General features: G+C 36.2%; 1 protein-coding gene across 4 annotated transcripts in view; it reads left to right on the top strand.

Annotated features, from left to right (window-relative positions):
- Wrn (WRN RecQ like helicase) overlaps positions 1 to 25,631 on the top strand; it is a 118,106-nt gene that overhangs the window by 41,761 nt on the left and 50,714 nt on the right. For all 4 annotated transcript variants that reach the window (XM_015992785.3, XM_015992787.3, XM_076553533.1 and 1 more), the window contains 10 exons: positions 304 to 730; positions 2,623 to 2,703; positions 4,356 to 4,485; positions 6,228 to 6,303; positions 7,736 to 7,803; positions 8,024 to 8,132; positions 8,995 to 9,063; positions 11,644 to 11,726; positions 16,338 to 16,444; positions 24,936 to 25,123. In XM_015992785.3, the coding sequence (XP_015848271.1) occupies positions 304 to 730; positions 2,623 to 2,703; positions 4,356 to 4,485; positions 6,228 to 6,303; positions 7,736 to 7,803; positions 8,024 to 8,132; positions 8,995 to 9,063; positions 11,644 to 11,726; positions 16,338 to 16,444; positions 24,936 to 25,123 (1,338 nt within the window). The remainder of the gene's footprint in view (positions 1 to 303; positions 731 to 2,622; positions 2,704 to 4,355; positions 4,486 to 6,227; positions 6,304 to 7,735; positions 7,804 to 8,023; positions 8,133 to 8,994; positions 9,064 to 11,643; positions 11,727 to 16,337; positions 16,445 to 24,935; positions 25,124 to 25,631) is intronic.

Below are 25,631 nucleotides of genomic sequence, written 5' to 3' on the forward strand. Positions count from 1 at the left end.
ATCTTATTGATGAACTTTATATTTCATTAAATTAATTATCAAAGAGAAAAAGGAAAAGCTGGCATAAATGAATTTGGGACCAAACACTACTGACTGTTATTGAATATGCAACAATACTGCTAGCATCAGAAGTACTTAATTACACAGGCAAGTATAGACTACCACTCATAATCACGTGTGACTGTGTGGAAATGAAATTTTAGAACAATGGGTCTTCTTCATAACTTGTTTAGTAAGAACCTTTAAAACTTGTCTTTATGATTGATAAAATTAAACTTGAATAATGTTTCTTGAATTTTTTAGGGTTCCTATAATATTGAAGAATATTTCAGAAAATCTATGTTCATTGAGAAAGGTGATATTTGGTTCTACAAACACTGAGATTAAACTGGAGCAGGGGACTAGTTTTAATTTAATGTCGCCGGAGGATTCAGCTGCTGTTGGAGACCAAGAGAAACAAATTAGAGAACATGGCGATTTTCCTAAAATTAAAGAAGAGGAATGGGACCCAGAATTTGACAATTTAGTGGAACACAATGAAGTTGATGTCTTTAGAAATAAAGTGAAGGAAGAAGAAGGTGGATTTGAAGATGAAGTAGAAGACAATCTGTTGAGAGAAGAGATGGAAAGAACTTGTTTGATGTTCGATATTTCAGAATATGAACTCCAAATTTTGAAAGAGCAGACTGAAGAAAAAGAATGTAATGATGTTTCTCACCAAGCTTCTGAGGTACTAAATCGAGAGGAAATAATATATCCATTAGTGGTTGGCTCACTTTGTTGTATAAATATGCACAGAGCAAATATTTTAGGCTTTGTAGGATGTGTAGTGCCTGTTGCAACTGTTCAGTTCTGCTGTTGGACGGTAAAGTAGCCACAGACACATGCGAAGAGTTATGCCTTGTGTGCTTCAGTAAAACTTTACAAATACAAACAGAGGGCCACCTTAACTTGTGAGACTTAGTACAATAAATAGGGTTGCATAGTTGAAAGATTTTATATTGTCAAGAGAACATTTGTTGAAATTGCTGCCTTACAATTTATTCTTTCCTTCCTTCTTTCCTTCCTTCCTTCCTTCCTTCCTCCCTCCCTCCCTCCCTCCCTCCCTCCCTCCCTCCCTCCCTCCCTCCCTCCCTCCCTTCCTTTCTTCCTTTCTTTCTTTTTCTTTTTACATAATAGGTAATAGCTTTTTGGTGGATACTTCCTAAATGTTTACTCATCCAAACTTGATTTGGGGATAGGTTTATTTCTACACATAGAAATTACTTGCTAGAGTGAAAGGGTGCTTTGTTTTTCAGGCGTCTGTACTGTCCCCTGGTGAGCCAATGAGCTCTTGTTTCCTTCCTCATTTTCATTAGCTTACAAATTACAGGAGACACTCAGAATCTCTGGAGTTTTTGCAGTTTTGTTTTGCAATAACAAATTTTATTTTAGATTTTGAAGAGATTGTATAGAATTATTTCTCCTAATTTCATTATAGAAATGGAAACCCAATCTTAGGTATATTCCTTGGGTTTTATAACATTTTGCTAATTATTTCTATTGAGCATGTAAATGTATGTTGTTTGAAAGTTTTCAAAATAATCTCATACCAACCACTTGTGAACCAGACTTTCTCTTTAGAAAATACTGTCTTTTGCTGACATGTGCATTATTCTAATTCTGTAGAAATTTCTCATTAGATATGCACTTTAGTTTATATAATAGGAAATTGTGATCATGATTTTTATTTGAGAAATTTTTTATACTAATTTTATTGCCATTTTATTATATAGATTACTAGCATTTTTTAAAATTTGTTTAAGACCCTATTTAGGAAGCAATAAAACCTTTCTCAGTTAAAAAATGTATTTTAAAATCTTTTGATAGCTTTAAATTAGCATGTTAATTAAAGCTATTTTCCTTTTCCCATTTCCAAATTAAATATTCAGCATTTGGGGAATTATTCCTACTCAATTTTGTGTGTGTGTGTGTGAGTGTGTGTGTGTGTGTGTGTGTGTGTGTGTGTGTGTGTGTGTGAGAGAGAGAGAGAGAGAGAGAAAAGATTCACATTTTGTTAGACACCTGATTTTTTGGGGTTGCCAAATCATTGTAAAGATTCATTTCCAAACATTAGCAACAGACAAGTAAATAATGTATCTGATACTTTTTCAAATATACTAATACTGATTTATTTAAAGAAAATATAATTATTTTATATTGGTCTTTGGTATTTTTAAGTCAGTATATATAAAAGAACAATTACCTTTCTTTGTCTGTACAAATTTTTTCAACATGGTGTAGTTTCACGTATCCAAAAGTTGGAGAGGCTCAGTTTGACATTAATTGACCTTAGGACGTGTACTTTTGTTGTTATTTTGAGTGTAGATTTTATTTCCAATCTGTTTATCTAACTTGCCTATCTTTTTAACTATGCAGTTTCTTTCTCTTTGATTATATTTAAAAAATCATTCTTCTTCCTTTCCCTTTCCTCTGTCTACTCATCCTGTAAACATATAATTATGCTTTATACATTGGCCTATTAAAGGAGAGGAAGATGTCTAAGTATGTCTAGTGAATACAACAGAGGGTGTAGAATCAATGACACAGAAAGTTAATCTTCAAAATACTTCCTTTTAAAAGCATTTATCTCCCACTGATGATGAAAAGGATTCCTCTTATATAATTGAAAGTGATGAAGATTTAGAAATGGAGATGCTTAAGGTATGTTTGAAAAAATGATGTCAGATTTTTTTAAAGAACATTTAAATAACTAAAATGTTTTCATTTCTAAATCAGATGCTATCACAAGGAAATTAATGCCCATAATTTAATATTGGACAATTTTTTTCAGTTTCCATTTCCTAATAAATAAGTAGTGACTTAGGTATGACATCATGAGTTCTCATGTGTGTTCTGTGGTCCTTCTCCGTCTCTCTCTGGAATCTGGCCAGTGACTAAGCACTTTAGCATGAAATTGATTTCTTGTTCTTCCTGTGTTTGCCACATTTTAGATGTTCTGTTTTTGCTAATTGAATCATTTACAGTTCCTGGTTTCTCTGACTGTGGGATTTTCATACTGAGTACATGTAATTTTATAATGACTGTTTACTCTGTTGTCTTATCAAAACTGAAGTATAAATTTGTGTATTTTCTATCCCTTCACTTAATCTCCAGTTTATCAAGTATCATGAATTATATATGGACAGGAAGAACCAGACTGTGAGAAAAGGGAAAGGCAAAGTTTAGTTAAATCAAGCGAAAAAAGAAGAGAAATAGAAGTGTGCTTTTGTATCTACTTTCCTACCAACTTTAGTTCAGTGTAGTAATGTTCTAGTTGTTTAGTTTTGAATCCTAGTAGTGGCAATCACAGAAATAATAGGGTGTGGATTCCTAATTAACTTGTAGATTTGAATCCTCACTTTTCCATTGATGTCCAGTGCTTACATCAGAGTTTACCACAGAGCCTGGCTCATCGTTAAGACATTTAGCTCATATTAAGCTAAATCATATTTGCTGGTTCCCTTTCTCTGGTGCATTCTGTTCAAGTGGTGCATGTATACGATACTTGTGGACATCTGTAACATATTTTATACCTTGAATAATCTCTGTTCTCTGAATATATTGGTAGAGTTAAAGAAACAGAATCACCCGTGTTTTTTTCATTTTCCTTTTACAGGATTGAAATATTATGCTTTCAAAGTCATTCTTAAAGCCACACTAAAAAAAAAAGGCCTCATAAAAAGTGAAGATAAGAACTTTGATTAAATGAATATTCCATGTCACTCCTTAGTAAAAAGTTTTATAGATAAAGTAATTTCAATAGTACTAATATTTTTGAAATAGGGGAGAAAATGTATAATGTCAAAAACAATTTTATTTTATGTAAGTAGTATTTCTCTCCTAAAATTATTTGAATCTTTTTTTGACAAACACATTTATTACTCGCTTGTAATTTAATAATCATCTTTACTCAAGAAAAATGTGACTCACATGTAATGTCGAGAAATTTATTATGGAAGTAGCATTAAAATCTGTATTTTACTACTTGGGAATCTAAAACATTGAAGTCCAAGAAGGAAAACTGCCTAAATTACGCAGATTTAAAATGTTTGATCGATCTCCCAGGGGCAGTTCATTATATGCCATTGCTGAACCTTGTTTGTGCTGGCCGTGTTCCAGCCTGGCCTTACGCCTTGCAGCCATTCCCCAGCACATATTTATAGAGGAGCACACATGTTCTTTTGTGCTGTTGCTTGCACATCTGCCAGTTTCCCACGAAATTGTAGGCTTTGTTAATAACACTCTTTTTGTGCTTAGTAAAAAGATACGACATTGTCAGTGTTTTGCTTTTAAAATTTCGTTTAAACTTTCAGTCTTTAGAAAACCTAAATAGTGACATGGTGGAACCAACTCATTCTAAATGGTTAGAAATGGAAAGCCATCCTCCGGAGGAGGACGACGGAGATGGGAATGAAGCCATTAAAGAGGAACAAGAAGATGAGGGTAAGAAATAGGTTGGGAGCTGCTCACCTTTCACTGACTTTTCACTGATTTGGAGTTGAATGACTTGGTGGCATATAGTTACTTCTTAGGTCTATATACCAGCCATTTAATTCCTTGGTGTTCTTGTCTCTCAGGAAATTGGTGAATGAAGCCTTTCATCCTTGAGTTATAGATTTGTTTGGGTCCTAGTGACAGTGGTGAAATAGTTTTCTTGTTGTGGAATATTATATTAAGGTGTTACTTTTGTTTGTTTATGTTGCATTTGTTTAACTCTGTGAAGCTGTGTTACTGTGCCTGTCTAAAACACCTGATGGTCTAATAAAGAGCTGAACGGCCAATAGCGAGGCAGGAGAAAGGATAGGTGGGGCTGGCAGGCAGAGAGAAAATAAATAGGAGAAATCTGAGAGGAAAGGAGAGATCAAGGAGTGACAGAAGGAAGTAGCCAGAGAAGGAGGAGGACTCCAGGGGCCAGCTACCAGCTACACAGCAAACCACAGAGTAAGAGTAAGATTTACAGAAGTAAGGGAACGGGAAAAGCCCAGAGGCAAAAAGTAGATGAGATAATTTAAAGTTAAAGAAAGCTGGCAAGAAAGAAGCCAAGCTAAGGCCAGGCATTCATGATTAAGAATAAGCCTCTGTGTGTGATTGATTTGGGAGCTGGGTGGCGGGCCGCCTAAAAGAGAAAGAGAAAATCCAACAACATTACTAACTGCTTATATTGAATAAATGGTCTGGTTCTAAGCAGTCTGTTTCCCAGGAGCTTGTTGTTGAAGTAGGCACCACACCAGGGAACTTTCTTACAGCAAAGAATGTAGTCAATGAGTGTGCAAATGGTGCAATTATGATTTAAGTGTAGATAATCAGTTTGTCAACTTGTAGAGTCTTCTCAAAAAGTAGAACTCTCACTGTACTCAGACTATATTATTGTGTGAAAATGTGGAAATTTCAAAACATATTGTAGGTGGAAGGTATTTACAAATATACGGATAAAACATTTTCCTCTTCTTTTATTAAATGCAGCCATTTGTTTGATCTTTCTGTTAAGAGTTGTTAAAGGTGTGAGATAATACTTTTCATATGGTTAATGATAGCTTGCCTAGAATGTGCATTTGACCCTTCCTTTGCTGTTTGTGAGTCTGCCTCTAAGGATGGACAGTGGTGGGCTCCTTGGCAGAGCTAACATAGCCCCGGTGCAGTGCAGTTAAGATGTCTGGCTAAAGATTTAATTATCTACATTTCCCTAACTAAACTGGATAGATAACTAAATTAGATCAAGGTAACTGAATTTATGGAACTAGATTTAGTTTTAGACAACTAAAATTTTGCTTTCTCTGTATAATTAATTTGGAATGCTAATATAATTTTTATTAACATAAATTGAAAATTTTTTCTAATATAAAGTTTCATTGGCATATTGGTTGCTTTGGTTTGGTTCATTCTAGATGTTAGATCTTGTAAGTGTACCTAATTAGAAAATGCTGGGTCTTTTTTTTTTTTTTCTAGTGTTGGTGAAGTGTGAAGTCCAAGTACAATTCTAATACTTTAGTAGTAATCAAAGGATTTGTCTGGTGTTGTGACAGGTACCTAGAGGGTCAAGTTTGATTAGAATGGAAAGAAATTAACATGTTACATGTCATTGTATTCTTTACAAGAAGCCAGTGAAATGAACATTTTCCTCCTCTTACGTGATATATTTGTTTTTGAACATAAATGTCAATTTTATTATCTTATTTGCTTTTAAGACCATTTATTGCCAGAGCCCAATGCAAAGCAAATTAGTTGCCTCAAGACCTACTTCGGCCATTGCAGTTTTAAACCGTGAGTATGATCTCAATTAATTAAGTCATGTACTTAAATTTTTTTCACAGAGAAAAAATATAAATAATCCATTCCTGTAACAGTAGTAGCAAAATTTTACTATAGCCATACATGTCAAGTGTATATAATATGTGACTCCAAAGTTATTTGAAATATTAATTATATAAGTTTTTTTGTTCTTTTAATAAGAAAGAAAGCATTTTTTTTCTTTAACTGAGTATTTCTATGTAGAAACTACATAATAAGAAATGAATTTTCTCTCATTGCTGATTTACCTTTCATTAAGTATGAACTTGGAGGAAACAAGTGTCCCTTCTGTTTTGTGCAAGTGTCCCACAGTACATTATCATAAGTCTCTAAGAGAACAGTCTGTGTGGAACAGAGATGTTGTACTGTTTTAACATATCAAAATATATTTACATCTAGAGGGCTGCCTTAGTCAGTGTGCAATCACTGTGAAGAGACACCCCGGCAACTCTTATAAAGGAAAACATTTAATTGGGGCTGACTTACTCATTCAGAGATTCAGTCCATTATTATCATTGTGGGAAGCGTGGTGGCATGCAGGCAGACATGGTGTTGTAGATGTGGCTGAGAGTTCTACATCTGGATCAGCAGGCAGCAGGAAGAGAGTGTGAGCCACTGGTCCTGGCTTGAGCTTCTGAAACTTTAAAGCCCACCCCCAGTGAGACACTTCCTCCAACAAGGCCACACCTACTCCAACAAGGCCACATGTCCTAATCCTTTCAAATAATGTCACTTCTATGAACCTATGGAGGCCATTTTCATGCAGACCATCACAAGATCCCATCAATAACTAGAAACATGAGATGAACAAATGTGAGATTAGAAACAAGTAAAAATTTAGACTGGGTGTTTCCAGTTTTGAGAAATTGAAATAGAATCCATAGAAACATTTCTTCCTAGTTTTTTTCAAGATTAAAATATATCCTATGTACAGAAGGACACACATAGATGTATGAGAAGGAGGTTCTGACAACTCAGCATGTCTTATAGACAGCACTCAGATAAGAATAGATTGTCATCTGCATATGCAGATCTCACCTCCAGTAGATTTTCCCCTTGACTATCTATCACTTTTCCATAGGTTTCTCATTTCAAACCTACAACATTCCCCTTACTTATTTTAAAATATTGGTTCTTTTGGGTATATAGTATAAAGATGGGGGTTTATTTTATACTTTTGATGTATGTAATAAAATTTAATGCACATGCTATATGAAAACTTGTTATTTGGTCAGTCTGAATGAGAGGTTGATCTAAGGGTGTTTTTGTCTAAAAATCCTAGGACTTACACATACTTATATAGGAAACTGAAAAAGTCTGAGTTTATTAGAGAGCAGAAGTTAAATAGGTCTTAACTTGTGCATTGGATTGTTATTGATAAAGCACTTTACTTTTTACTTTCAAGGGTTCAGTGGAAAGTCATTCATTCTGTATTAGAAGAAAGAAGAGATAATGTTGTTGTCATGGCAACTGGTAAGTTACACTTAAAGTAAATAATTCAATCATTTAAAAATCATAAAGGTGTTTAATCTTTCACAAACTTAAATAGAGGAGAAAGTGAACATGGAAAAGGTTTTATATTTATGCATGACTTACCTTATAAGTGTATTTATTCTGCTATGCAAGCACACTGTAAGAAGAAAGTAAAACACCCAGAGGTTATTTTTATTTTTGTGTATGATTTTTATTCAAGGATATGGGAAGAGTTTGTGCTTCCAGTACCCACCTGTTTATGCAGGCAAGGTTGGCATTGTTATTTCACCTCTCATTTCTTTGATGGAAGACCAAGTTCTCCAGCTTGAGTAAGTAGTAGTTTCATTGTTGCATCATTGTCTTTGATAAGCAAGCCAGCAAGAACATGTTAAGACAGGATCTTACTATGCAGGCCAAGCTGGCCTCAACGGCCTCAGTCTTCTCCGTTCAGTGTCCACCTGCCCAGCTCTCCTCCTGTGTTTATTCTAGACATGAAATATCAGATGATGGATGTAAATCTAGTTCACAGTAATATGTTTTTGAAAGTGACTTGATCTTATTTAATTAGATAGAGTCTTGCTATGTATAGTCCGGGATACTGTCACTCTGTCCTCTTGCCTTGCCCTGCAGGCTTTGGGCATACAGAGCCTGCCCTTCCACACCTGGCTGCATTTATTGGTAGCAAACGAAGTGTTAGTGGAAGAGTTTACATTCATTCTTAAATTCTCTAATTCAAGGCTACCAGATTGTCCTGGGCAGGCTTTAAAAAGATTTCTTGCTTTATGCCAGTTTACTATGGCTGTTTCTAAAAGCCATATAATTTTTGATATTTTTTTTTTTGTCGCTCTGCTGTCTGGTCTCTTTAGCTTGATATAAGTTATATATATAAAAGTTTACTTTTTAAACTATGTTCTTATTAGTTCTCTGAAAATTTCTTATATATTTGGATTATATATACCCTCTTCTAAGCCTAAAGTTTACTTTTTATCTGTGAAAACCTTTAAATTTCTTCTTGAAAAACCCACATTAAAAAGTAGTCTCATCAGGCTTTTGAAGGAGTATATCAGGTTAGCAAGATGTGAAAAGAAAGAATACTAGAAAGAAGAGGAATATATATTATTAAATCTCTTCTTTGAGAATGAAGTTAGTGTTTGTAATGTGTGTATTGATGCAGAATATTTGTCTTTTTAGAATGTCCAACATTCCAGCCTGTTTACTTGGATCAGCACAATCAAAAAATATTCTAGGAGATATTAAATTGTGAGTAATTTATATGATTTCAGATTGTAAAATGTTTATAGTATAAGAGAATTTTATGTACATTTTTATTTAAGGTATGACTAAATTGTCCATATTTGAAAAGTCTTTATAAAAAAACTTTATTTTTGAAATTATAACATATTTACATTTCTCCTTTCCTTTCTTTCTTCCAAACCTTCCCATATACCCCTCCCTGTGCTCTTTTACACTTACAACTTTTCCCCCAATAATTGTTATCACACGCATATGTGTATATACATGTATATTCCCAAGTGGAATCCACTCAGTCTGTCTATTGTTACTTGTGTGTGTGTTTTCAGGGCTGACCGTTTAGTAGTAGTGTGCTAATCCCCTGAGAAAATCACTTCTCCTGCTCTTTGTATTTGTGGCCTGTAGATCTTTGTGTAAGATTGAGGCCTCATTGTTTTCTTTTTTTTTTTTTTTTTTTTTTTTTTTTTTTGGTTTTTCGAGACAGGGTTTCTCTGTGTAGCTTTGCGCCTTTCCTGGAGCTCACTTGGTAGCCCAGGCTGGCCTCGAACTCACAGAGATCCGCCTGGCTCTGCCTCCCGAGTGCTGGGATTAAAGGCGTGCGCCACCAACGCCCGGCTCATTATTTTCTTAATTGAATAATTTTCTGATGTCTAGACAGCCCGCATGTTGTTTATCTAATCCTTGATGATGAACATTTGAGGCTTTTCTGTTTAGAGGTGGTGATAACAGGCGAAGTGCACTGAACCTTCATGCAGGAGTTTTTGGATGAGTGTGTGTTTTCAGTTCCCTGTGTGCATGCTTAGGAGCAGAATTGCTGGGTCATGTGCCTATTTCATGCTGAACTTTTTAAGGAACTGTCAAACATCTTGAGCGTGATCCCACTATTCACATCTCCAGTGGCACTGCGTGATAAGTCCTATTCTTTGCCAAACCTGTCATTTCTTAGTCGGTCTTTGGTTTTAGCCACTAATTGTATTTTCAGGATCTCATTGTATTTTCAATTTGCATTTTTCTGGTGTCTAATTATGTTGAGTATCTTACGTTTATTGCTGTGTGTATACCTTTGTGGAAGCGACTGTTCCGATCTTTTGCCACTTTCCATTTTTTAACCCTGTTTTGGTGGCAATTTATATAATTGTGGATACAGATCTCTTATTTATATGTACTTTATGGATACTTTGCTAGCTTATGGCCTTTCTTCCTCTTTCAATAATTCTGTTGAGGGGGGTAGTTTTGTTCTAGCTCCATCTCTTCTCTCCTGGGTCCCCTTTTTTCTCAGAAATGAACTGGTGTGTGCAGATTGCTTGCTGCATGTCTGCTCATGCTTCTGTGGACCTGTTTGTTTTGGTTACCATAGCTATTTTAATAAGCCTGCCTGTCTGGAGAACAAGCCCTCCAATTACGCTCATTGTTTTCAGAGTTGCATTAGTTTTTCTGGCTGCTCTTTAGTTCTGGGAATGTTCCTGTGTCCATTTTAACCAAGATGCCCTAAGTCTGGTTCTCTAAGGAAACAGCTAATATTCAAGAAACTGGGATACACTGAAGTTAGCTAACTCGTCTCAGATTGGTTTTCTTGTAGGAAGGAGAACTGAGTCCACACCTGGGTAGAATGACACCAGATTTTATTATTTTTATTGTTCCTTATAGTAATTAGAAAATTGTATTAATTTCCTGGAGATAAAGGAAAGTTTATTCTATGCCTAATAAATTCCTAGTGGAAATACAATGTTTGACATGTAATAGAAACTCAAATATTTGTTGAATGGATGAATTAAAAACAAACTTTTATCTAGAAAATGAAGTCTAATTTGATCTGTTTTTGTTTGGTAAAGTGAAGACACCATAAGTAGTTTCTAGCCTTCATTATAAAACCTGTCATAATAGCAAGTTAACATAAATAGTTTAAGCAAAAAGTGAATTTTATTTTAAGGATAAAGGAATTTCACTTGGCTCTCACTGAGAAAAACTGGGCATGGAGAACACAAAAGACCTTTCTTTTTACATACGGTCTCCTTTCATGTTTTCTTTCTGAAGAGATCAGTCACCAAATAAAAGATGGCTGCTTTGCTTCTCCCACTTTGACATGTTATGTTGACTGGTTGCTTCTTGATCGGGTGTTCATATTCTAGGAGGGATTGCCTTTAACTGAGCATTTATTCCTGTCAGCAGAATACAGAGAATAAACTGGGATATTGAGGTCTTAATCACGAGAGAACAAGGAGTCTGGATTTTAGCTCTCACAGGTGGAGTGTGTAGATGTGGGATAATACAAAAAGTTTACAAAGGCTTGATCATCTAGCTTGGGCATTTTGTTTTGGGACTGGACTGTTAGAAACAAGGATCTGGCTTGAAATACAGCCTTCATGCCGAATGCTCCCTGACAGGAATTACTGCATTTTATTTTGATGAGTTGAAGATAAATCAAAGAACTACCACGTGTGCATGTGTGTGCATAGCATTCCTTTGTTTTTGTGTAATCGGCCCTGTTATGTGACTTAAAAACCTATTTTGATTTTAAGTTGGTACTCTTGATTGCTTTCTTTATTGGAGTGTTTCTTTTTCTGTTTCTATTTTGGTTTGTCTTTGCAGAGGCAAATACAGGATCATATACATAACTCCAGAATTCTGTTCTGGTAACCTGGACCTACTCCAGCAACTTGAGTCTAATATTGGTAAGTAACAAAATAGGACTTTTGTGAACACAAAGGAAACCCATGGATGGAGACTAGATTTCAGAAAGGTTGATTTCAAATGTTTGCTCCTCTAGGAGCAAACCAATTTTGTGTTTGCCCTATTTTATAATAACCTGTAATTCCTCATTCCATAGAGGTGGGACTCCAGGGTTGGTGTTATATTTGTATACATGCAGGCATGTATTGCTTCTTACACTATAAACTCTTTTGAGACAAAAATACTGTTCTTATTCATTTCTGTTTCCTCAGTACAGGACTTGGCACATAGTTGTCTTGTCTCTGTGTGCCACTGAATGAATGTTAAATCCTAGATTCTGAGATTTCTCTTTTTTCATCTTCTGAGGCTAAATTAAATTAGTATAGTGTTTCTTTATTCTTGTTCACATGAGTCACCCTTCAAACTTTAGAAAAATGTTCTTAAACAGCTTATGCCCTAGAACATGTAAATGTGAAATTAGTCAAGTGCTGCGACGCTGTTTGTACTTAAGCACTTTCATATGTCTTTGTTCATTTGTTTGATGGTGGTTAGGTTCAGCTGAGAGTTCCAAAGGAGACCCATGTCATCCATGTTTGAAACAATTTGAATTTTGTCCAATTGTAGCATAAAATTTCTTCTCAATTTGTAGGATCTTTTTGAAGAATGAGGTTAAGTAATTTCATATAGATTAAGTATTCAGCATTGTACTGGGCTGGCTAGTTTTACGTCAACTTGACACAGGCTAGAGTCATCAGAGAGGAGGGAGCCTCAACTAAGAAATGCCTCGGTAAGATCGGGCTGTAGGCAAGCCTGTAGGGCATTTTCTTTGTTAGTGTTTGATGGGGGAGGGCCCAGATTACTGTGGGTCGGGCCATCCCTGGGCTGCTAAGAAACCTTTCTAGGTTCTTTAAGAAAGCAGGCTGAGCAAACCATGAGGAGCAAAGTCAGTAAGCAGAGTCCTTCTATGACCTCTGCATAAGCTCCTACACCAAGGTTCCTGCCCTGACTTCCATCAGTGATGAAGGTGACGTGGAAGAGTAAACTAAGTTTTCTTCCCTAGTTGCTTTGGTCATGCTGTTTTATCACAGCAATAGTAACCCTTGACATGGACCATATCACTTAACATTGTGTGTTAGGAATGTATTTAATAGTTTCTCTTAACAAATACAGTGAAAGCAAACATTTTTATTTTAGTATATGATGAAACCAACAAAGAATGAGGGCATAAATTAACAATTAAGGCAGTGGTTCTCAACCTTCTTAAGGCTGCAACTCTTTAATACAGTTCTTCATGTTGTGGTAACCCCCAACCATAAAATTATTTTCATAGCTACTTCATAACTGTAATTTTGAATTGTAATGTAAATAAGAATTGTTATGAAATTGTAATGTTATGAATTGTAATGTAAATATCTGTTTTCTGATGGTCTTAGGTGACCCCTGTGAAGGGGTCATTTAGCCTCCAAGGTGGTCCTGACCCACAGGTTAAGAACCACTAATTTAAGGAACTATATTATCAGTTTAGCTCTCATTGGCATGTTTTCACCTGAAATAGAAAAAAATTGAGATGTATCCTATTAGTCTATAAAAAGTTCTTTTGAGCATTTTCCTATGGGTTAAGCCCAATTACCTTATAGATCAATTTCATGGTTATATCTAAAAAATTGGTATCCATGTTTCTAGTAATCTCAATATATTTTATTCCACCTTAGTATTTGTTTTAGTTTTATAATGATGTTAAATGAATAATTATTGAAAGTTAATCAACATTAAGTGCTTTTTACAAGTAGTTATTCTTTTTAACTTTTTGAGATGGGTAGATTGTTAACACTGCAGAGCTGAGGGTGTGGCTCATTGATGTTTGCCTAGTGTGCTCCAGGCCTGAGTTCATGCCTCATCATGTTTAATGGTTGGTTGTTTGTTTTTTGAGATAGGGTTTCCTCCAAGTGCCAGGATTAACAGCATGTACCACTACACCTGGCATGTTTAATTTTTAATTTTTATTTTTATTTTTACTCTGTATGCTGGCTGGAGTGAGGGTCAGAGGATAACTTGCAAGAGAAGGGAGGTGGTCCTCTCCTTCAGCCATGTTGGTTCTAGGCATTAAACTTGGGCTATTAGGTTTGGAGGGAAGTGCTTTTACCCACGGAGGCCTCATATTCTCCCTCGACATTATATGTTTTGTGCATTGTGGTTTTCTCTTTCATTTTCTTTTCTCTAAAAAAGAAGCATTTGCTAGGTATGGAAATATGGTCTCAGTTCTAGGAGACTGATTCAGGAGGATCAAGAGTTTGAGGCTAGTCTGAGCTCCCCTCTCTTTTAAAAATAAATGCACAAGCAAGCAAGCAAACAAATCCCCACAACGTAGATAAATATTTTCATCATTAGAGCGGAGGTTTTTTGCTTTTAATGGATGAAAATGTTTTCTCTGGGTGATTTAGAAAAAGGGATAAGCTACATGAAAATTTTGTTTGAAATATTTCCTGTAGGCTTTTGCTTACAGGAAATTGTAAAATGCCTACAAAATGAATATACTTGGGATGTTATTTGTACAGTAGTCTGACATTTAACTAATCAGATTTGTCATTTTTAGGTAAATGTTAAATGTTTTTAAGGAGTCTGGATCTGTTACAGAAATGGCAAACACACTTCCATACGGGATGCTTTCCCAGCTGCACTTGCCCTTGTCTTTTAACTTTGGGAATGAGACTTGAGTGACAGCTATACTTGAATGAAATATGTATAGGACCTGGGAAGACATTTGAACTTTTGCATTCAAAGTGAATGTGAGCCAAAGCTTAACTAACTGAACTAACTATGCAGGTCAAAGTTCAACTCCATTCACACCTTGTCAGATCTGCACCTACAGGCTTCTACTGCATTTAACTTAAAATATGGTCATTTTAATTCCTAAAGTCAAAATAAGTAACACTGGAATTTTCCCAACACTTGGTGGTAGTGCATATGTGTGTGTATATGTGTGCATGTGTGTATATGTGTGTGTGCTATATATATAAATACCCACACACATATATATGTAAAGCAAAGATATATATACATATTTACACCCACACACATACTCTCAGGACTTCACTGTAGTTTATAATCTTAAGGAATGGCCAGTGTTTCTTTTGTCTCCTCTTAAGAACCATGAAATCCTTAAAGTTAAGTGTGTCTTGGTTACCTAGAAAAGGGTTAATTTAATTAATTTATTTAGACAGGGCCTTCTGTAGCTCAAGCAAATCTTGAAATCTCTTTGTGGCTGAAGATGAATTTCTGACCCTGTAATTAGATGCATGTCTGTCACATTGGCTCTTGACAAGGCTTTAGATCATAATGGCCATGTAGTAATAACAATGGTAGTATAGTTTTATTAAGCTCCAATTGGCGCCAGACCTTATATGAATACTTTATGTGCATGTTCTAATTTAACCTTAGAGTAGTAAGAAGTGTTAGGTGCTGTTTCTACCTACTGTGTATTATTTTAATTTATGATGATGGTAATGATGATGATGGTGGTGGTGTGTGTATGCATATAAGTGTGTGTGTGTGTGTGTATGTGTGCATGTGTGTACAAATACCACAATGTGTTTGTAAAGGTCAGAGAACAACATTGGGAGTCAATTACTCTGTCCATTGTGGGTTTTGAGGGTTGAACTAAATTTTTCAGGCTCTCAAGGCTTTTGCCCACTAACCCATCTCAACAGCTCTATATTGTAGTTTTGAGGAAACCGAGAACTGGAAAGATTTATAACTTGCTCAATGCTTTGTGTACAGCCAGTCTGATTCTAAAGCACATGTTTTTAATCATTTCACTGATAGAACATAATAGCAAGTAATAAAAAGTTATTTTTTCTCTTAAAAGAATTAATTTTATAATAAATGGTAAAGGCATTACTAGTCAGTACATTGAAATATCTGAAGATGTTTTGATGGATGATCATTTCAAGGCACTATTGATCTTGTTTTAGTGTAGGGCAGAGTAAAGAGTTATATTCCTTTTGACTTACTTTGTACACAGTGGGATTTAGTTCTTTCCATTCCATTTTATGTTAGACAATGTGGATGTCATTGTGTCTTCACGCATTGGCATTTCAGAGGAACTTCCTGCAATGTGATATGTGCTCGATCATGGATAATGATGTACTTAATCTCAATAGAAATGTGCTGACTATTTGTCTCCTTTGATAGCTAATCTATGAGATAAGATTAACATTATTGCCAAAGAGAAATAGAATGGTTCTTTTGAAAGAACCATTGTTGCAGATGGTTTATAAGTGATAATTTTGGGACAAAGTAATAGTAAGCAATTCTTGTCTTTGAGGAATACTGATGAAAGCTGAAACATAGTATGTTGTTAGAATTAATATATAAAAATTTCCTTTATTCTAATACCCTTTATTCATTTCTCTTTTCCCCTCCTATTTTTATTTATGAGTTTTGATATTATCTGGTGTCATTTATGCTTCTTATATGTGTGTGTGTGCCAAACATTTTTATTTGGGTTATAATTTCTGTAAGGCACATACTCTAATAGAAAAAAAAATATTAACTTAGATGGTGTTTTTTTCTTTTTAAGCCTTATTTTTCCATGCATATTTTCTTTTTTGTAGGTATCACACTTATTGCTGTGGACGAGGCTCACTGTATTTCTGAGTGGGGCCATGATTTTAGAAGTTCATTCAGGACACTGGGATCTCTTAAAATAGCACTCCCATTGGTAAGCTTTGCCGGGTCTGATGTCCCCACCCCCATCCTAGCTGAGGATTGAGCCCAGAGCTTCTCCCACTAAACTCAATCCCAACCCCAGGTTTACTGTCTGGAAGTGACATTTTTACCAAGTACTCTCCAGGACTGAGTAATGTATGAACAGCAAGGTGTCAGGTGTAAGCAAGAGAATTTATTTAACTTTTGAAATTCTAGCATTGGCTTCCTTTTGAGGTTGGCATGTATCGTATTAAAGATACTCTCTACCTGGAATGTCCAATCTCTGATGTTGAGCTCCTCCCTTGTCATCTGTGAGTTTACCCTTAAGAACTGTAAAATTGTGTTATTAAAACAAAAAAAAATCACAAAAATATCTCAATGTTTATTTTGTGTTGTGTCACATCCCCTAGCCATTAGGGCACAGGTTGGATACTCCTACCTGGGACAAGAGTTGTCCAACAGGTTCTGAAAATATCAGCTAAAAACGGCAGTTATTACTCTTTAATGACAGGGGATACAGCTCCAAGAACCCCAGTGGGTGCCCGAACTACCCCTTTGTTATAAATTAGGGATAATGGAAGGCTTTTAAAAATGAATAGCTGTGACAATATACTGTAATAAAAATGCCCACACTCATTATTCTTGACCATGTGGGCCATTATCAAGTAGAATAGAGAGTACCCAACCACAAATGTTCCCTAGCTTGAGTGTTGTCTGGTAAATGAGAGGCTAACTGGTGAGAAATATGAATTGGGTGGGTGTTCTGGACTTGGGGAGAATGGAGTGACAACATTGGACCTACAGTGCAGAGTTTCATCACGTTGCTCAGAATGGTGAAAAATTTAAGACATTTAAATTGTTTTCTGTTTCATGTATTTAGACTGTGTTTGATCACAGGACTCTGAAACCATAAAAAGCCAATGTGGCTGGAGAGGTTAGGTCTGTAGTATGAGTTTGACATATATTTCTCTCAATTCTCTTTTTTAAAACATTCCACAAAAATGTAGTTACTCTGTTCTTGACTAATGGGTCATTATAAAATGGGGTGTGGACTGCATCATCCTATTCATCACAGTTGGTAGAAAATGTTTGGGTTGTTTCCGGGATTTAGGATATTACGGATGAGGATACTGTGAACGTTTGTATATACCCGCAGGGTCCTTCAATAGGTCAATGATCATATAACTTGTGTACATAAGTTTTTCGTTTTCTGGGATAAATGTCAGGATTGTGGGTGCTGGCTCCTGTGGGAAGTGCTTGTTTCATTTTTAGGAAGATCCACAGTACTTCTTTCCAGACTGGCTGCACTATCTTGTATCCTCTCCCGCAGCAGCGTATGAACAGTAGTTTCTTCTCGCTTTTGTACTGTTTTGTCTTACTGCTATGTATTAGCAATTATGATAGAGGTGCAGTGATAGTTTGTGTTTTCAGTTTGCATTTTCTAATAGCTTGCCGCTTTGAAGATCTTTTCGTATGCTTCTTACTTATTTGGTGAAATTCCTGGTTTAATTGGGTTGTGTTTTTAAACTTTTTTCCTGATAAGTGTGTGTGAGAGAGATGGGGGGAGAGAGTTTGTGTGTGTGTGTGTGTGTGTGCGCGTGCGCGCGCGCGCTGTACTCTGTAGTGCAGCGCCTGCGTTGATATTGGTGTTTTCTTCTGTTGCTCTCCACCTCATTTTATTTGAAGCGCAGTCTCTCCCTAGCCAGGGAGCTCACCAGCTGTGCTTGAAGGGCTGGCTGCCAAGCTCCTGGGTTCTTTCTGTTCAGGAATCCTGGGGTTATAGGTGTGCATGCTGTGCCTGGCTTTTGTGTTGGTGCTGGGGATCTATACTCAGGTCCTAATACTCACTGAGTCATTTCCTCAGTCCCTCTGTTAACTTCTAAGAATTTAATTAAAAGAACTTGAGTCTTTGGTCAGATATTTAGCTTGTAAATATTTCTTTATAAGTTTTATTTTTCTTCAGTTTTATATATATATATTTTTTTGAGACAGGGTTTCTTTGTATAACCCTGGCTGTCCTGGAACTCAATTTGTAGACCAGAATGGCCTCCAACTACAGAGATCTGCCTGTCTCTGCCTCCTGAGTGCTGGGATTAAAGGTGTGCACCACCATTCCTAGCCATATTGTCTTTTATAAAGAATATAAATTTGGATGAAATCCAGAATATTGATTTTTTTTTTCCTTAATGGATTTTGTCCCTTAGTCTTAGATCTTGAAATTTTGCGCCTATGTTTTTTTTCCAAAATGTGTGTGTTTTGAATTTAGGTCTAAGAGGGTGCAGAGATGGCATGTCAGGTAAAGAGCTCACCATACATACAAGTGTGAAGACAAGAGCTTGAATCCACGAAATCCATAGAAAGCATAGTAGCATTTGTCTAATCCCATGCTATGAGATGTAGAAACAGGAATTCCCCTCCCCCGCATTGGATGAAAAGTCTGCCTTTTAACTACTGAATTGCTTTTGCCCTTCTTGAAAATCAGTTGGATGTATGTCAGTTTGTTTCTTGGTCTTGAGTCCACTGTATTAATTTTGATTGTATAAACAAAGTGGCCTCTGCTTAGATCCTGATGATAGAAAGGTCCTCCTGAGCACATTTCACAGTTAAATGGGTTAAACAGAGAAAAACATAGAATGTTATTATCCCTTTGGTAAGCTTGTCTCAGTTTCATTAATCACTAATCTTGCATATTAATAGCAAACTGCTATCTTTAAAAATACTTCTTTTTGTTTGGGTTTCTCATGAGGATTTGATTGAGCAGGAATTAAGTAAACAAAACAAATCATCAGCAATAGCAAAAACTTAATGTTACAGTTAGCAGCTGTGAATATGGGATGAGAAGAAAACTGATGTGGTTTGAGGTCTGAGTATGGGTCTGGTTTTGGGTCAGGCACTCTTGTCTGGGATAACCTCAGGACCCTTCATCAAGATAGCCATTATTATCATCATTTCTTCAGTTGTCACAAGACAGCCCACACTTTCCTGGATTTCTTTCTTTCCCACCATGCCCTTCTCCTCAAGTCTCTTCTGTTCTTTGTACTTCCTGTTTGATTAAGGTCAGCATGCCTGGTACCTTAGTCTTTAGACACACTGTCTTTCCTCTGTGTTTATCTTCATGGCTGTCTCATATAGCATACAGATTTAAATGCCATCCATCTATAGAGACCTCTCAAATTTACATCCCTGTTGTGGGTTAATACCACCAACATATGACTGAGTTCCTCTGCCTACTTGCCAGCATTTGGTATTGTCACTACATTTTGTTTTAGCCATTTTATTGAATATAAATCACACATATTATAGGAGACTTATAGGATGTGTATATACACACAGTTGCCTACTTAAGAGTCTTCTATGTAGGTTCCTAGTGGGTACCTCAGACTTAATCTATCCCAAACTGACTTCTGGTGACCTTCCCACCCTGACACTTTTTCTTCAGACTCTCTCACTACAATTAAACTAGAGATCCTCCTGCCTCTGTCTCCCCAGTGCCTGGATTGCAAATGTGTACCTGGTACACACTACACCTGATAACTTTACTTTTTAACCTCTCTCCACTGTACATTTCAACACTAAGGAAATCTTGTGAGGTCTTCCAAGTGTATCCAGACTCTGATCACTTCTCTCATGATCCCATGTCTCTGGTGCTAACCTACACCTTCTTTCACTTAGGCTATTACAGTAACCTCTTGGTTTCCATCTCTAGTCTGTTTCAGTACAGCAGTCAAAGTGATACTTCTGAATATGTCTGGTAGATGTGTGTCTTCTGTGCAAAGTCCCATTGTAGTATGCCATTTCACCAAATAAAGGCAAAGATTGATAACCACATCTCACTGAGTTTTATGTTATAGAGTCTTTCATGTTCATGGCAGTAGATTATTAATGGAATCCATCACTGGATTAAACCACTGGATCAGATTAGAGCTCTCATGATCCAGTTACCTCTCAGTAGTTGGGTCTGTTACCTGGAGAGTCACCCTTTCACACATGGATAAGACAATTTGTGTCTAAACCATAACAAGATGGAGTTTTTCTGTTTCTTTTGGTTTATGTATGCAGGGGTAGTACCTGACTCTTAACAGCTGATCAATAATTACTTGAAGGAATGAATGAATTCTGGCCAGAAGGCTTGGAATTAATGAAGTAACTTTTCTACATAGGTAGCTATAAAAGAGTTGGGTGGTAAATAGCTATACAGCATAGTATACTATAGTATACTGTGCTGATTTCTAAACAAATGACTTCAAAGGGACAAACTGCACCTGGTTTTTCTGGTCCTGCTTGGCTCCCACAGCCCTGTAGCCACTTGGACTCAAGTAAACACACAGAGGCTTATATTAATTAAAACTGCTTGGCCATTAGCTCAGGCTAACCATTGACTAGCTCTTACACTTAAATTAACCCATAATTCTTATTTATGTTTAGCCACGTGGCTTGGTACCTTTTCTCAGTTCTGTCTTTACATCTTGCTTCCTCTGTGTCTGGTTGGCGACTCCTGACTCAGCCTTCTTGTTCCCAGAATTCTCCTCTCTGCTTATTCCACCTATAATTCCTGCCTGGCTACTGGCCAATCAGCGTTTTATTTATCAACCAAATCAGAGCAACACACATTCACAGCATACCGAAAGACATCCCCAGCAACAAACCCTAAGTAGCTCCTAGTCCAGTGAGGAGGTTGAGTTCCACATCTGGGTAAGCAGAAGCAACAGAAACAAGTGATACATTATGCACAGAAAGGCACAAGTAATACAGGAAGACGAGTAGTGCCAATAGCACAGGTCACATGGGGGAGCAAGGGAAGGTATGCTCACAGTGCAGGTTATTAGACACTGCTCTGCAGGACTGGTTTCCACTAAGTTAGAATGGTTTAAAGAGATAGAGAGAGCTGTGCAATTGGGAATCAGGAAGAGTGCTTTTGTAATCCTTTCCTAGGCCTTTGATTCTAGAATTATGTTAAAGGAGTTTTAAATATTTTAAGCAGTTCTTGAACACTCTTCAGGTGGAATTAAATCTTTTATTATGTCTAGCTCTGGACATAATGAGATCATTTTCAGTTCTTTCAGTGATTAAGCAGCATATTCCTCCAGTTGAGAGTCTTGGCAGGTTGTTCTTCAAGCAGCGGAGGATCCTTTACCCTGGGTTTTTAAGAACTTCTCTGTTAGGGAGTGGCAAGAAATGCCACCTGTGGGATCTCAGTTTTCTCATTGTCTTTGGTCTTAATGTTTTGAGGCATTACACTAGGATTACTGTTGTAAACCTGAATGCATCACACCAAATTATTATAGTGAATCCAAAAATACTAGAAATCAACCAAACAGTTGACACAAAAAGCCCATTTGGAGGGAATTATAAAAGTGAGCCCAGAGAAGGAGCGGCAGGTAAAAGCTTTGCATAGCCTTTAAAATGTGTCTTCAACCAGGAGGAAGTATGTTAGAAGTCCATGAGACACATTGGCTTTTCCTATTACTTTGTCCCAAGGACCAATTAAAATGACCAGCACACAGTAGACACTGAGCAACTGGAACAAGAGAATAAATACCTAAAAGCTGTGTGTATTTTACAGAGTGTGATCTAATTTGGAAACAGAATGGCTGTTTTTTCAACCTTTGTGTCATGGAGTATATAATTAAGAGCCATCTAAATGTATATATAGTGTCATAAGATTAATTTGCATTATATTATGTGTATTATATTTTGTTGCTTATATTGCCAAAAATTGGTGAAAAGAAACTGACCATGGCAACTCTTATGAAGGAAAACATTTAATTGGGGCTGGCTTACAGTTCAGAGGTTCAGTCCATTATTGTCATGGTGGGAAGCATGGTGGCCTGCAGGCAGACATGGTGCTGGAGAAGTAACTGAGAGTTCTACATCTGGGTCTGAAGGCTGCAGGAAGAGTAACACTGAGTGTGGCTTGAGCCTCTGAAACCTCACAGCCCACCCCCAGTGACACACTTCCTCCAACAAGGCCACACCTCCTAATAGTGCCTCCCCTAGGAGCCTGCGAGGGACATTTTCATTCAAACCACCACACCCACCTAGCGCATTTTGATGTTTTGTCTCATTTGCTGTTTAGTTTGATGAGACTGATGCTGTTATTATAGCCATTTTACAGAGGAGAGAAACTGCAGCTTAGGGAGTTAAACAGTCAAGTCCCACATCTAATAAGGGACAAAAGCAGAATTTGAACCATAGTAGGCTTATCTAACTTAGGTTGTCCCACTACTGTGCATTCATTTGTCTGATTTTTTTCTATTAGCTTTTAGAAACTATATTTATGATCATTTCCTTACTTTCATAAACATGTTATCTGTCCACTCATACATTGTATTCCTTCTAAGAAAGCCTAGTCTGTTTTTAATTAAAGCAAACCTCATCTTCTTTTTTAAATGAGCTGTATACTCAAAACTTCTCTTATCTGCATATGTAATTAAGTGAGGAGTTTATTAGTACATTTATAAAGTGATAAAAACCTTTATGGTGATAAAAATTCTTGGTTCATGTAAGGTTAAAAATGTAAATTCATAGGCAATTTTAACATTTCCTTTTTAAATGTTAGCTAAGGTGTTTTTTTTTGTTTTTTTTTTTTTTTTTGCTAGTCAGGGTCTCACTGTGTAGCTGGGGCCAACTCCAACCTTGCTGTCTTCCTCCTTCTTCCTCCTGAGTGCTGGAGTTACAGGCGTGTGCCACCACACCTGATAAGGTCCTCTAAATACTAAGCATTCCTTATTCTCAGACTTGTGTTTGTGTCTTATATTAACATAGATATATCCATTTTAATGCTTAGTTATAGAAACTAATTCCTTTAAAAATTGAGTTTTTCATGACTTAGTCACTAACAGATACATTCCCAATGCAGAGAACAGTTCGATTGTTAGCCCGAAATAAATGAAATTAATTTGGGGTTACATTTTAAAGTAGTTTCACAAAATTTAAAAATCAACAATTCAAAAAAATGATTCCAATTACTTGGTTTCATTGGACTAGTTTATTTTTATATGACTTCAGATGCTTTCTAATGCAATTAAGTTATATTAATTGTAAGAGTAGCTATTTCTTGGCTAGTGCTGAGAACCAAAATTTTCTTAATTTAGTGCTGAGGACCAAACCCAAGGCTTTGTATATGCTAGGCACCCTCCCACCAAGCTACACCTTCAGGCATTTAACTGTTCCTCTCTGTGTATGACTGAAAATAAGCTTTATTTTTCTAAACTCACAAAAATTAAGTAATGCTTGAAGCTTTGTCTAAATCTATAGTATTTTTACTGGTAATATTTATTTTATACTGACCATTTTAATCTTTATTAACTTACATTGTTCAAAATAATGAGTTTCATTATATCTCTATAACATATTTAATGAACTTGGATCATATTCATTCCCCAAGAAATTGTATTTTGTTTTAATTTTAAGTCAAATTATACACATATTTCTTTGTAAATTGGCAGGCTGCACATGCATTTATACTTAGCTATAAGATAAATGCTTAAATTAGTTTGTGAGGTAGTCACAGTATATTTAAGTAACCAATTTTATGAGGATATTGTTTCCTCTATCTATAATAGGTAAAAAAGCATTTTAAAAAGAGAATTGTATTCTTAGCAATAGAATGGCTAATGATTTAGAAATAAATTTTAAGTCTACTTATTTTCTTCTGATAATGCAGTGGTACCTTGGTTAAATGTAATTCCCATTATAATAGTGATAAGACATGAGAGATTTATATGGGAGGTCTTTTGCTCACCTACCTTTTACTTTCTGAAAGTAATATTAATTTTTTTGTGCTACCCACTGTGCCTCCTGATTTTGCTGCTCATTCTGTCAAGAATTGCTAGGCTGAGAATAGACTATGACTTGGTGTCTTAAGGAATCAGTCAGTCCACGTTTCACTCTCTACATATTTGATATGTGCAGTATGGCACTGATAACTCATCGAACCCGAAGAGAGGTTGTCAAGGCTGTTGAGAGCATTGCTTCTACAGCTGAAAAGCTGTGTACCAGTATAACTTGTGATGAAACCTACTTGCCAAAGAAAAGATAAATTGTTTTATGAAGCTAGGTTATTAAATTATAACCCGCCAGGGCTTGTGAATTGTGAATTACAGATTATTAAAAAAAAAACCAAATATAATATAATCCCTGCTTCTATCAGCACTAGAGTATAGATGACTAATAAGTAGTTTTAATTTAATGGAACAAGATAAATTGCATTGAAATCTTATGGGTTTAGTGCTACTAAGTAGGAGATAATTTTTCTCTTTTAAAAACATTTTTTCTTCTTTACTCAGGGCATGTAGCTCAGTGGAAGAGCACTCACATGCCATGCCCAAGATCCTGGGTTTCATCCCCCACATGACAAAAAGAAATAAATATTTAGACAAAACAATAGTGTGAGAGTCTTGGACATGGTTCCTGTGTTGTCATGACGGTTGCTTTGTGAGAGGACAATGAGAATCAATGCGCTTCCCATCATTTTGAAATCTATTACCTTGTATCTTACCCAGGTTCCAGTCATTGCCCTCTCTGCTACTGCAAGTTCTTCGATCCAGGAAGATATTATACGTTGCTTAAACTTGAAAAACCCTCAGATCACCTGTACTGGATTTGATCGACCAAATCTGTACTTAGAAGTTAGACAAAAAACAGGAAATATCCTTCAAGATCTAAAGCCATTTCTTGTCCGAAAGTCCAGGTAAAGATATAATGACAGATGAAATTCTTCTTAAAGAAATTATTTAAATTTTTCTAGATGTTTACTGCTTCAAATTTTATGTAGCTTTGGTTCAAGTTAAGTGTAATACTTTATAATCAGGTCAGTGGCCTAGATTAAAGGACATTAAATATTAAATATTTTTATTAATTTTTTGAGAATTTCACATAACATAGTTTGACTGTAATTACCCTTTATTACTTCCCCAACTCCTCCCAGATCCATTCATCGCTCTACTACCTGACTTCAACTACTCTCTTTTTTTTTTAAAAAAAAACAAATATATCCATTTTCATTTGTGCTGTCCATATACTTCTAGGTAGGGGGCCAACCACAGGTGTATGGACAGCTAGTCAGGAGCTATAGCCTTAAAGAAAACTAACCCTCCCCATCTCAGACACTATCAGCTGTCTCTAGTGTCTCAGTTAGGTGTGGGGGCTCACAGAGTCCTTCTCACGTCATAGTAGAGCGCTGACTGGCATGGTCCTGT

Source organism: Peromyscus maniculatus, chromosome 17 (assembly GCF_049852395.1).
Source record: "Peromyscus maniculatus bairdii isolate BWxNUB_F1_BW_parent chromosome 17, HU_Pman_BW_mat_3.1, whole genome shotgun sequence".
NCBI lineage: Eukaryota > Metazoa > Chordata > Mammalia > Rodentia > Cricetidae > Peromyscus > Peromyscus maniculatus.